The sequence below is a fragment of the Strix uralensis genome, chromosome 1 (genome assembly GCF_047716275.1).
Source record: "Strix uralensis isolate ZFMK-TIS-50842 chromosome 1, bStrUra1, whole genome shotgun sequence".
In the NCBI taxonomy this organism is placed as follows: domain Eukaryota; kingdom Metazoa; phylum Chordata; class Aves; order Strigiformes; family Strigidae; genus Strix; species Strix uralensis.
Genome location: NC_133972.1, coordinates 31070895 through 31083608, shown reverse-complemented (window position 1 = coordinate 31083608; position 12714 = coordinate 31070895). Strand labels below are relative to the sequence as shown.

The 12714-nt window shown below is 39.4% G+C and overlaps 1 protein-coding gene across 2 annotated transcripts in view; it reads left to right on the top strand.

The window, feature by feature from the left end:
* KCNH8 (potassium voltage-gated channel subfamily H member 8) overlaps positions 1-12714 on the top strand; it is a 193585-nt gene that overhangs the window by 117077 nt on the left and 63794 nt on the right. Inside the window, exons 7-8 of one of the 2 annotated variants that reach the window (XM_074861298.1) lie at positions 848-889; positions 4026-4233. In XM_074861298.1, the coding sequence (XP_074717399.1) occupies positions 848-889; positions 4026-4233 (250 nt within the window). The remainder of the gene's footprint in view (positions 1-847; positions 890-4025; positions 4234-12714) is intronic. The other variant, XM_074861308.1, reaches the window with a different exon arrangement.

The window sequence follows — 12714 nt, the reverse complement described above, 5'->3', positions numbered from 1 at the left end:
ATTTTTCATTAAATGAACCAGGTCTGATCTTTTCCTTCAAGGAGAAAATTAAAAAACCAAAATTGCTCTTTTTTCTTTTGTTTTTTTCATTGGGAAGACTGATATATGTCCCATGCTGAATTCTGGAAAAGAAAGTATTAGCTAATTATTATTTTTACAGTTAAAATGTCACAATATCAAAAATGCTACTATAATATGATTAATACACATCTCCTGTCTGTTGTACTTTTAAACTTTTTACTGAATAAGATAACTAATATGGTGACTAAGAATATCCAGGGGCACCAAAATGTCCCTCTGTTAGCAGTGGATCCTTAATGAGGCAATTAATGTTAGATTAAGTCCTAACACTAAGCCCCAATTAAAAAACAATAGATAGCCATGTTGATCTCAAAATTAAGACTGACTGACAGGCATAGCTCCCTGAATGCTCCAAGAGTGAAATACCTTGTTAAAAGTTTTTTCAAGATCCAATCTGCTTCCTTCATTTGCTTTGGCCCAACTTTGAGAGCTAACTGCTATATGTAAAGACCACTAAATAATAGAGAGTCAAGGGCCAACCCTCTCTTACCTCTGGTAACTCAGAGCAAATCCAGAGTTTGGGAGTCTGCACTCTGCATTCACCCCAACAAACTCAGTTGTTTTGTTCACTATATGATTCCTTGATGGGAACACAGTGCCTTACTATATCATATTTCCCATCGAGGCAAAACTTGACAACTGTTAATATAATCCTCAAGATAACAATGATTATCAACTGTTTCAAGAATGGGGGGAGGTGTTAATCACATTCCACTGTTTTCAGACTTTATGATTTAATAAGCCATTTCCTCATGTCTGTTCTCAGATTTTCACTCCATCGACTCTCAGATGTTGCCTCAACAGAACGGTGAGAAGGGGCATCAGGGAGCATCTCACTCCTTTGCTGTTCAGGCCCCGGCACAAAGGCCAAACCTTTAGGGATGCTCTAAATTCTGCAAGCTATAGGTATAGTGCCATACATACATAGGTATGTATGGCACATAAATGTCATCCTCCCGTTGGAGATTTGTGGAGTTAGAGTGCGTGAAAAAGCTGTGGAGTCTCTCGCCATCCTTGGAGATATTTTGAAAGAAAAAATGTGAAACTGTATGAGTTGGCTCTGCTGCCTTTACACCTTGCAGGGATTTTGCCCTGTCACTAAATGGGTGACTCTTGGGAGGTCTGAGACGTTCCTGCCTTACCTCAGTGCCTGCTGAGACCCCAGCTCCTTCCATCCGTGTATTCATTTGACGTAAAGAATCCCTGAATCTGTGGAAATGTGGTGTGAAATGCTGCCAAAGTGAAAAACAGCCCATTAAGTTATCATGATTGAACCTGCTCCTCTCTGAGTAACTATTGGTGGTTATAGAGCAAGAGTATAATTTTTTGAGGAAAACCAATTAACCAAGCAGACAAAAAGGATTAAAGATCCCTACCACTAGTAATTTCTTAAAATGTATCACGTTTCCTTATTAATTCCTTTTTGCTGTGGGAGATGATTCTTTCAAGCAGAGAATTTCATCACTAGTTTGTAGCAACTTTATTTCTCAGTACTTCTCAACATTATGCTATGATTGAGTTTGTGTTAGGTTTAGAAAAAGTTCTGTCATTTTGACAGAAAAAGGTTAACCCAGCTAGTCTAAAATGATTAACCAAATGGAAAATTTATATGGTTTTATATCTGTGGGCAAAGCAAAACCTATGCAGGCACAAATAAGAGTGCTGAATCCTCATTTTGTCTTTCTAAATTTGTGACATAGAAAAGAAAGCTGCCTGATGGCATTTCAGGTCTTGCAATGACAGATTAGACACAATACAAGAAGAGTGTTTAGCATGACTAATGAGAAAATTCAGTGTAATTACATAAGATTAATTACAACTATGTTTAAATTTATGCAGAAATTATTTTGAAATGAGGTGGTCTTTAGGCCTTAAAATGAAACATGTCTCCATGTTAAAAAGAACATTATGATATCTGATTCACTGTTTCTGTATCTATCAATGTTCTGTAACTTACTAAAAATTGTCAGAATTTAGTCACAAGTGATAAGTGGCAGGGCACACTTATTGTAATGGACCTTTTGAAGTTTCTTATTTGTGAAAATCTAATAAAAAAATCATTTCACCTAAGTCATCATTATTTGGTTGTGATGTAGTAGAACATAGGCACCCATGTAAAGATGAAGGCTCCATAGCACGTATACAATCATTATGTATACAATCATTATAACTATGTTTATATATTACTAAAACACCTGGAAGAGTCAGTCATGAATAGGGACCCCTTTATCTTAAGAGTGCAACCAGAACCATGTTTGATTCAAGCAAGCTGATGTGAGAGAAGAAAAGGAGACTTTGGGAAATGAATTACCACAGAAAAAGAGGCAGTTGGTATAGTGCTATGGCATTCAATTAGAATAATTATATTTTAAGAGTTATATGATCATATTAATGCAAACATGGCAATTCCTTCAAATATTTTACAGCCTTCTGCCCCAGAATTGCAGATATCCTTGTGCTTAAAGCCACAGACATAACTAATTTCACCGACTTATTGTAGATGACACAAGATGGATAAAAGAAATGCAAAAAGAGAAGACCTTGTAACTGTTTGTGTGCTCTAATGTCAAATCTTATTCCTGACAGCAGTGAACTTCAAAGTATTTTAAATAAGTGTCATGTTTTTGTTGATTTCTTTCTTCCCCTGCTATGTACATGAGAAGAAATGTAAAGGTTCTTGAGAAAAAAAAAAAAAAAAAAGACATAAAGGACAGTAAATGCTGCATAAAGAAGCTTGTGGGAGAATTACTTATGCACTATCAAAACTGTAGTAGCAAAAAAAAAAAAGAATGTTTGTAGTTTTTTTTTTATTTTCTCTTTTACAGGTTTCCCACCCGCTTAATTCCTGAGACTGGAATAAAATCAATGAATTGTTAAGTCTTCATGAATAAATCTAAAATACCCCATGTTACAGAATTTATCAGTCAACCTGTTAGTGAATACACACACATAAAATTTATATTTCAGATTATTAGTTTTGGTAACATAAACAGAAAGGCTTAATTTCAGGTTATTCTGGATTAGCAAAAGCAAAAGGATGTGCAAAACTGGGAGCTGTGCACACTCTGGTGTGGGCGTAGGTTAGAGGATGCTCTGGAGGGAATGAGGTCATCCAGAGACTGCTCACTCTGTGCATTGCTGCACCTCCCCTGAGGCCAAAGCCTATGCACTTCATAAACTGATGTACACTTAGCGTGCTGAGCAGATTAGGTGTTGCTTTTACCCCATACACTTGAAAAGCAATAATATTTTAGGTAAGAAATTTCAGAAGTAGTATTAGAAGTTCTAATACAAACCAGTAAAATGTGCCCAGGCCCCTGAACACAGGTTTAAATCTGAAGAACAAATCTGATTCTCCACTCACTTCTCTGCTTCCTTGTTCTGCAAAATATCTACTATATGTTATTGTCTCTTCCAGGCTTAATTATTAAGCTGGTTTCATCTCATATATAGTTGAATTAGGCCTACTGTTTGGCTGTTAACAGAAACTGAAAATCATCATGTGCTTGAAGATGTTTATTTTGTAGTTTCATATTGGAATCAAATGAACATTGGTCAGTTTGACAATTATGCTTCTCTTCTAGAGCAGGGAAGGATCCATTTTTTTCACAAACACAGATTTTTAAATTAAATCTGAAAGAAGCCTGCATGAAAAAAAGACAAAATGAAAGATCTCCCAGTATTTTAAATTTGTTTGGTTTAAGTCAGGAGTAGTAAATATGTATGTACACAACAAACTCAAATACTTTTTTTTTTTAACCATCTGTATTATTCTCTGCTGTCTTAAGCTTTAATCTAAGCATAATATGCAGCTATGTAACTGAATAAAGAGTGGGCAAAAATTCATAGAGCTTTAGAAGATAGACTTTCCTTTCATTGAAACAAGAGAACTGTGTGATAGAAGTCAACTGCTGACAAGTTGCTTTCTCTCCCTGTTCTCCTAGGTTTCCCTTGTCCACCTCCTAAAGACAGTGCGGTTGCTACGTCTCTTGCGTCTCCTTCAGAAGTTGGATCGTTACTCCCAGCACAGCACAATAGTTCTCACGCTTCTCATGTCCATGTTTGCCTTGCTTGCTCACTGGATGGCCTGCATTTGGTATGTCATAGGGAAAAGGGAGATGGAACAGAATAACCCCCTTACCTGGGACATAGGTAAGTTTTCTTTCCACCATACACATATATATGTATGTAAATATATAAAACCACATATATAAGTCAATCAATATTTCCTTTTTTGTTTAATCTTATACAATTATTTAGTGATGTTTGTAGAAAAAAGGAAGAGATTGGTGGTCTGAATTTCAGGTCAATCTAAAAAGAGGGTTAAAATGAAAAGAAAATGGGAAAAGTAGAAAACAACAAGATTTTTAAGAGTGATTCAATGTTTGGGGAATTGAGGATCTGGATAGGAAAGGGCTAGATATACTGTGTAAAAGAGTAGATGAGAAAGTTCATCCTGTTTTTGCAAATTAGGCAAATTCTTCAACAGAGGCATTCCCTCGAGTGTGCTGATTATTCCTTACTGTACATTGAAAGATAGGCCCTGAAATGCCTTCAAGTTAAGAACTCCCTTTGGAAATATTGTCTGGCTGGTTTGCAAGCTTTGGTCTTTTGCACAGCAGACGAGGTGTTTATCAATGGAGAGATGGTTTTCGAAAGTTCAATTTTGATCCAATGTTTAGTTTCCACCCCAGCCTTCATTCTGATTTCATTGAGTGTTCCAGATTGACTCTAGATTTTAAGGTTTTCCTTTTTGTTTAAGGTTTATTATTATTTCTAAGGATTGTACCCATGTGTGGTGGTACAATGGGGAAACAATACACCTTGTATAAGAGCCTGGCATCACCAGGTACTTGTACACTGTTCAAGGTGTGTTACCCACTAGTGCAACAGCTGATACTCCACATCTTCCCACGTGAGTCATTCTGGCTTTACTGTAGAGGTGCATTTCTCTTGCTGTCTTTCTCAGATGTCATATCAACGTCAAGCAACCCTTTTTCTCCCTTTTCTTTCTGGTTCCTTGTGGTCTATCTTTTTAATTCTACTTGTATTTATCTTAGCCTAAATCTATTATGTGTTCACTGAAGCAGGAGAAGAAACAAGGACAGTGATAAAATTAATTGGAAGGGGGAAGCCCTGCTAGTTTTCTTTATGCTGTTAGACACTAAAGACATGATTTAAAAGCATATGAATGATTTAGAGTATGTAACTTATCTGTGAGAAGAAAAGAATGCACACATGTGTCTCTCATAAAAAAAAGAGTATCTAATGGTGAAATAGAGGTTCCCAACAGAAAAAATTTGGTGTGGGGGATATAGGCAGGCAAATACCTGTGAACGAAGGCTCAATGAGGTGCATTCAGACTGCAGTATTCCCTATTCTTATTTTCTTTAATTTCTTTCTTCTCTCTTAACCCCATTGTCATCTATCTAAATATCGTCTAATAACAATAAGTCTGAAGGAAAAATGACAAGTATGTTAAAGGTGCCTGACTTCAGATGAGGTGAGGATGCTGGGTCAGGAAGAGGAAAAGAAGAAAGCCCAATAAATACATCTCTCCAGTTTGTTCATAGGTTACTGAAAGCTTTATGGAGTCTTTTTATTCTTCTAGTTGGTTGTTTATTTCTCCTTCCCTTTGTAAACCAGGTCTGTGACCAGCTGCTGAACTCCTCATAGAGTGTAAACCTCTCAAAGAAAAGACTGCAGCTGTAGGCAAGAATATACAAAGAAAGCCCACTGTGCACAAATTGGTCAAATACTGCTAACAGAAAAACAAATCCAGATAATAATAATAATAATAACAAAAAGAAGAGTCTCTCTGGCAGGAAGTAGCTAAGACACATTGTTAGCTTATGTAGGCCATAAATGATAGCTGATTTCAGAGCATTCATTGCAGTCCCAATGATGAAGATGGGCTCCATCCTTGCTCCCCAGGTGGGGCTCCCGGCTGAGCTCCCCATGCAGCCTGTTCCTCTTCCTTTTCCCTGAGCCAAGGCTGCATTCAGGAAATTCTCCTCACGTCCCCTGGGGCTTTTGGCATTTATTGCTACAAAAACATTGACTTTCACCCCTCCGTTTTGTCCTCTCTTAGGCAATGGCAGTAGTAAACAAGTGTCTCAACAACCTCATTAGAGCAAATCCCAGTTTATCTAGAACAGAGCCATTTCACTGAAGTCCCATTTGCATCTCAGTGAAGAGTGTTGTATCTGAGTTATCATGCACTGATCATCTTCTAGCAGGCTTTCTAGCAGGAACTGCTCCTTAACAGCCTTTCAGCACTGGCTCATCTCAACGTGAGACTTGGTGACCTTCCCTTGACAGGTGCAGGCAATGCACCTCCCCATCAGATGGGCCAAGGCACTTCTTAGCGGTGTGTACTCTTAGACTTTAGCGTCCTACCTGGCAAAAGGACTTCACTGTTGAGCTTACAGCCTGGTTTTATTTCAGTTTTTTCCAAAAGTGTGGTTTTGCATTTTTTTCTGGGAAGCTGTTCTACCACCTTTGTGAATAGTCTCTAAAATATTTAGATGATGCAAATGTATAATAAAAATTATACTGCAACGACTCCTGCAAAACTTCTATAGATATTAGTTCTCTATCTGTCAGAATGGTTATTTCTAAAGTTATCTCTAGCACTAAGTTAAATATTTTATGGTTTGGGGATTTGTTTGGGTTTGCTTTACGTTTTTAACGGTAAGAGGTTTAAAATATTAAATTATTAGAAACTGGTTTTAAAAAAAGAGATCAGAAAACTCCATATACCTGGTATGAACCATTATTTTGTAAAGACCACTTCAGTGCTGATAAAATTTCTGTTTAAGCTTACGTGTCACACATATGAGCAGAAAAATAAGATTATGTAATTTCTTCAATCAGTGTGGATGCTATTGCTCTCCACATGCAAACTACTTGCTGGTGAAACACGATGAAGTTAAGTCTTGGCCCTCTGTGTGTTATAATGTTCGCTCTGGTGATACTCAGCTCATAATATTTAACTAGCCTTTCTTTTCACATTAAGAAAACTTTAAATGACCAGTCTGCTACACCTCACGGCATCCATGTAGGTGATATATTGAGGGGAGAACGTTAGATGAGATTTAGGGTATGAGTGATTAAGCAAAGTAAAATGAGATTTGGAGATCATATTAAATCACAAACAATGCACACAGGAGAAATCTTGGTTGGGGTATAATAAAGGTAGTATTATTGTAAGACAGAGGATATTCTGTTCCTTCTGTATGAAGGCCTCAATTGGAAATTTTTGTGCAGTTTTGGAGTGCATGTAAAAGAGATTTCTTACTGCAGACAAAGCAGTAGAGTATGAACCTTACTCTTGTATTTACAGGTTTTAATTTTTAGATTTTGAATTTTATTACATTAATACCAAAACTAGAGACTCAAGTTTCCATCAGTAGATCTTATACAAAGTTCATTCCAGGCATTAGGAGGCTTCCTAACTGGCTGCATTAAAAAATACAATGTAAAAAATAGAATTCCTATACATTTTTATTAAAAGGAGTGTGTCTTCCCCTTGGAAAGTATGCTTTTTATTCTTCACTGGAGTGGCTCAGGTGGTGTCCGCTTGAAAATCTGGTACCCTGGGTATGGATGCTGCAATGCATACAATAGCTGACATACAGGGATGGGTTTGTTCTAAGAAAGGAAAACCATGCCTGGAATGAAAAGATTTCTTTGCTTTTTATGTTTTCTTCTATTTTTGGGGTGAGAGGCAGAGGGAGAAAAAAGCTTTTAGCAACCTCCTTACTCCATTTAGTGCTTGCTCAGAAAGCCTGCGGCACAGATTTCAAGACCACGGTTTTGCTAACACTTAAAGCAAACGTTTTGAAGCTGCACTACTGTTAACATAATACTTTGGACCTTGCTGTGCCATCAGATATGCACCATAGCCCAGATCTCACAACATTGATTTTAGTGGGAGTAGCATTTGTTTCTGTGTATCTATTTCTCTGGCTAATTTAAACAAATGAGGTGCTTAATTTGCTTTTCGACTGGGGCAATGGGAGTGATAAAGTTCTCCCTATGAAAATACCCAGAACCGAAAACTGTATTTGCTTAGTTCTTGCTGGGACTAATTATAACTCTTTCTTTTTTTTCTTTTTTTTTTTTTTTTTCCTTATTCAGGCAACATTCTTATTGCAAATAATCTTCAAACATTGTTACATTCACAAATTTAGCCACATGGTTGCACGATGAGAAAGATGTAGTGTCTGGGAATATTATTCATGAACGGTCATGGCGTGGTGGCATTGGGATAATGTTAAAATCTGGATCTCTTAATTTTAGAACTGCTATTTTAACTGATTACATGAGGTATTTGGAAGATATCCAGTATGGGCACTGTTTTCAGGTGCTAGAAACCTTTACCTCAGCAAGTTCTCCTATCTCAGGAAACAATTGTTCCATGTGCAACAGCTTGACTCTTAACATCTGATGAAAACATGACTCCTGGACTGGTCATTCCCACCCACCTGAGACAGTGGTACAGTCCTTGTCCTGTTTTTTCCTTCTAGCTTTTTCAGATCCCTCTCTGTTACATTCCACCTTGTTCCCCTCATTTGTCCTCACTGGTGAAACAGATGTTTCCCTGAGACACGGCATGATTTTCAGCAATCTGTAAAAATAAGATTAACTTTCCTTTAGCTGACACAGAGTAGAGACTAGACTGTGTCGAGGTTCCTGGCTGACCCTACCACCCTAATTCCATTGACTTCAAGACACTGGCTCTCATTTCTATAGGTTTAACTGGTATCAGATTTAGGCATAAGTTTTTTTTTTGCTGTCTGCTGTTTTGAATTAGTATATACCATGCAATTCCCGTTCAAGTTCTTATCAAATATGAGAAATGACTTTTCGATCTGTCTCTAGGGGAAAGACATAGTATTGAAAATGTTTCCTGTTGCTAAAGGCATTCATTCTGTGAACTATATGAGCTGTTGAAACTCAGCTATCTTGAGTGTAGTGAGGAGATTAGGAGAAGGCCAGGAGTAAAGATGCTGGTTCCCTTAGATAGTCAAAGCTGTCAGGTATAATTTGTGTAATTGTCTCAAAAAAAATTCCTTCCTGTCCACCAGAAATTCAGCTGTAACTTTTTATTAGTCCATGCACAGTACCACTCATTACATTCTGACTATGGAGGAGTTGTTATCAAAGCAAAATTAAAAAAAATTAAAATAAAAAAAACCCAACTGTGCTTTTATAGAAAATAAACTATATGTGTTTACTCTGGGAGAAGTTTTAACATCAGGTCTGTAAAGGTTATTCTTTAGTTATTTAAATCTTTATTTCAATAAAATACCTCTACTCTCATCTCAGGATTTTACTCATTTTGTATTAGCTTTGTAATTTACAGTACTTGTGAAAATAAGAAAATAAGGAGACAGTCAGTGACCTACTGCATCACATAGACATACACAAGTCTATGGGACTGGATGAGATACACCCAAGGGTGTTGAAGGAGCTGGCTGGGGTGCTCACCAAGCCACTTTCCATCATTTACCAGCAGTCCTGGCTGACTGGGGAGGTCCCGACAGATTGGAAATTGGCCAGTGTGACACCCATATATAAGAAGGGTCGGAAGGATGATCTGGGAAATTACAGGCTTGTCAGCTTGACTTCGGTGCCTGGGAAGCTGATGGAGCAGCTCATCCTGAGTACTATCACACAACACATGCAGGACATGATCAGGCCCAGTCAGCATGGGTTTATGAAAGGCAGGTCCTGCTTGACAAACCTGATTTCCCTCTACGACAGGGAGACCTGCTTATTGGATGAGGGAAAGGCTGTGGATGTTGTTTACTTTGACTTCAATAAGGCCTTTGACACCATTTCCCACAGCATTCTCCTGGCGAAACTGGCTGCTCTCGGCTTGGATGGGCACAGACTTTTCTGGGTAAAACTCTGTCTGGATGGCCGGGCCCAAAAACTTGTGGTGAACGGAGTTAAATCCGGTTGGCGGCCGGTCATGAGTGGTGTCCCCTAGGGCTCGGTTTTGGGGCCACTCTTGTTTAACATCTTTATTGATGACCTAGACGAGGGGATTGAGTGCACCCTCAGTAAGTTTGCAGATGACACCAAGTTGGGTGGGAGTGTTGATCTGCTCGAGGGTAGGGAAGGTCTGCAGAGAGACCTGTACAGGCTGGAGTGATGGGCTAAGGCCAACTGTATGAGTTTCAATAAGGTCAAATGCCGGGTGCTGCACTTCGGCCACAACAACCCCCAACAGCGCTACAGGCTTGGGGAGGAGTGGCTGGAGAGCTGCCAGTCAGAGAGGGACCTGGGGGGGTTGATTGACAGCCGGCTGAACATGAGCCAGCAGTGTGCCCAGGTGGCCAAGAAGGCCAATGGTATCCTGGCTTGCATCAGAAATAGCGTGGCCAGCAGGGACAGGGAAGTGATCTTACCCCTGTACTCGGCGCTGGTGAGGCCACACCTCAATTACTGTGTTCAGTTTTGGGCCCCTCACTACAAAAAGGACATTGAATTACTCGAGCTTGTCCAAAGAAGGGCAACGAAGCTGGTGCAGGGTCTGGAGCACATGTCGTACGAGGAGCAGCTGAGGGAACTGGGGTTGTTTAGTCTGGAGAAGAGGAGGCTGAGGGGAGACCTCATCGCCCTCTACAACTACCTGAAAGGAGGTTGCAGAGAACTGGGGATGAGTCTCTTTAACCAAGTAAAAAGTGATAGAACGAGAGGGAATGGCCTCAAGTTGCGCCAGGGAAGGTTTAGACTGGATATTAGGAAGCATTTCTTTACAGAACATGTTGTTAAGTGTTGGAATGGGCTGTCCAGGGAGGTGGTGGAGTCCCCATCCCTGGAGGTGTTTAAGAGTAGAGTCGACATAGCGTTGAGGGATATGGTGTAGTTGGCAACTGTTAATGTTGGGTTGATGGTTGGACTGGATGATCTTCAAGGTCTTTTCCAACCTAGTCAATTCTGTGATTCTGTGAAGAACTCAGTCATGACTGAACCACTGTACTTTCACATACATGGCAATAGAAAACTTCACACACACACACACACACTTTGTTTATCACACGCTTGCAGTCAGAGCCTTTAATGGGACTTGGATGCCTGGCTCGCAGTGAAGGATTTATACCCTGAATTAACTCTCAAGGCAATGGGTGGCAGATTTAGGTGCAGAATGAGGTTCTGCATAACACCTGGGTGGAACCAGTAGGAAATGCTGAAAATAGGCTTTTGCCTTCAGGGCCTTTCACTCAAGTTTTGTATGCCTTATGTTGGGCTGCAGGGAAGTTATAAGTCCTTTTCCAGGTACCGAAGAACATGTATGTTTCACATAATGGAATTTAACATAGGAATCCCTCCAATAGTGTTGATCCAAACTGGTAAATCTAGCAGTGTTTAGTTTTCTGAAAGTTTACCTGTGTTTGTACCTGTGCCAGTAAGGATTGCCCCTTTCTGCAGAAGTTTATGCACTCCTCTGAGTCTGCGCAAGCAGCTTGGGGTTTGTCTCCATCCAGAGCACAGATATGAAGTATGTTGTTCTGGTGAAAAACAAAACAAGAGACTGCTGATTTCTTTTGGCCACAGAAGGAGGGAGAGGCATTGTTACTGAATTTCACTTTTCTTCAGCATGGGGTTCAGGCACTGGAACTTGTGTCTAAAACATGGAAGATACGGGTACAAGGCAAATCTATTTAAGAGAGCACCATATCCTGATATATGGGTTACTTCACACAGCATTTTTCCTGGGCAGCTCTCTTCCCTGAGTCCTAGTTGGTTTTTTTTCTTCCCAAATTGATGTGATTTCAACAGAGGAATGACCAATGCCTGAGTCTCCACTCAGAGTCTCCAGTGTCCAGGTGAAATTAGAGATGAAGTCTTGGACTCTTCAAGGATGAGAAGAACAGAGGTACAAAGTCTTTCATGTTTCTTTTTACCAGTGAGGTAATAGGTGTAATGACAATCCACATACTCTTTTGCAATTAAATTTCCTAGAGCTATGCAGTGATGGGTGAGAGAGGAAGAACAAGAGTTCACAACTACCTTCCCTATTGAGTCCTTCAGGGGATTTAGATGAAGGGGCAAGGTGACTGAAGGATCCCCATGGGGTGCAGATAGGATAGATGCTCTGTGTGTCTTAATTATGCAAAGATGGTAGCATTTCTGGCCTGATGCAGAAGTTGGCTGATACATACTATCCAAATGAAGGTGTCTAATGACTTAGATGCAAACTTTAGGTTAGACTCTTGAGCTTGGTTTCCTAAATTCTGTCTAAGTCCTCTGTGGCCCTCTGGTAGCTTCGGTCTTGTCAGAGTTTTGTAAGTCAGCATCAAGCTGCAATATCCATGTAGAGTCATTGCCCTCTTGACAATGTAATTCTCTTGAGTTTCAACAGCTTGGAAAGTTTTCGGTGCCAGGAAGGTTTTTCCAAGTTTATGCTAAGAAACCTAAGGCAGTCTTTGTTAGTTTTCTTAAGGTCTTGAGCAATTCTGCCAGGAATTCTGAAGTTGCAGATTTAAGTATATATATCCTTGACAACAGATACTTGTGGCATTAGTACATTTATTCAGGTTAAAACTCCGGCTATCCTCTTTTTGGGAAAAAGACTATTTTTAGGTATGTGTATCTGCTAGTTCTTCCTCAAATAAT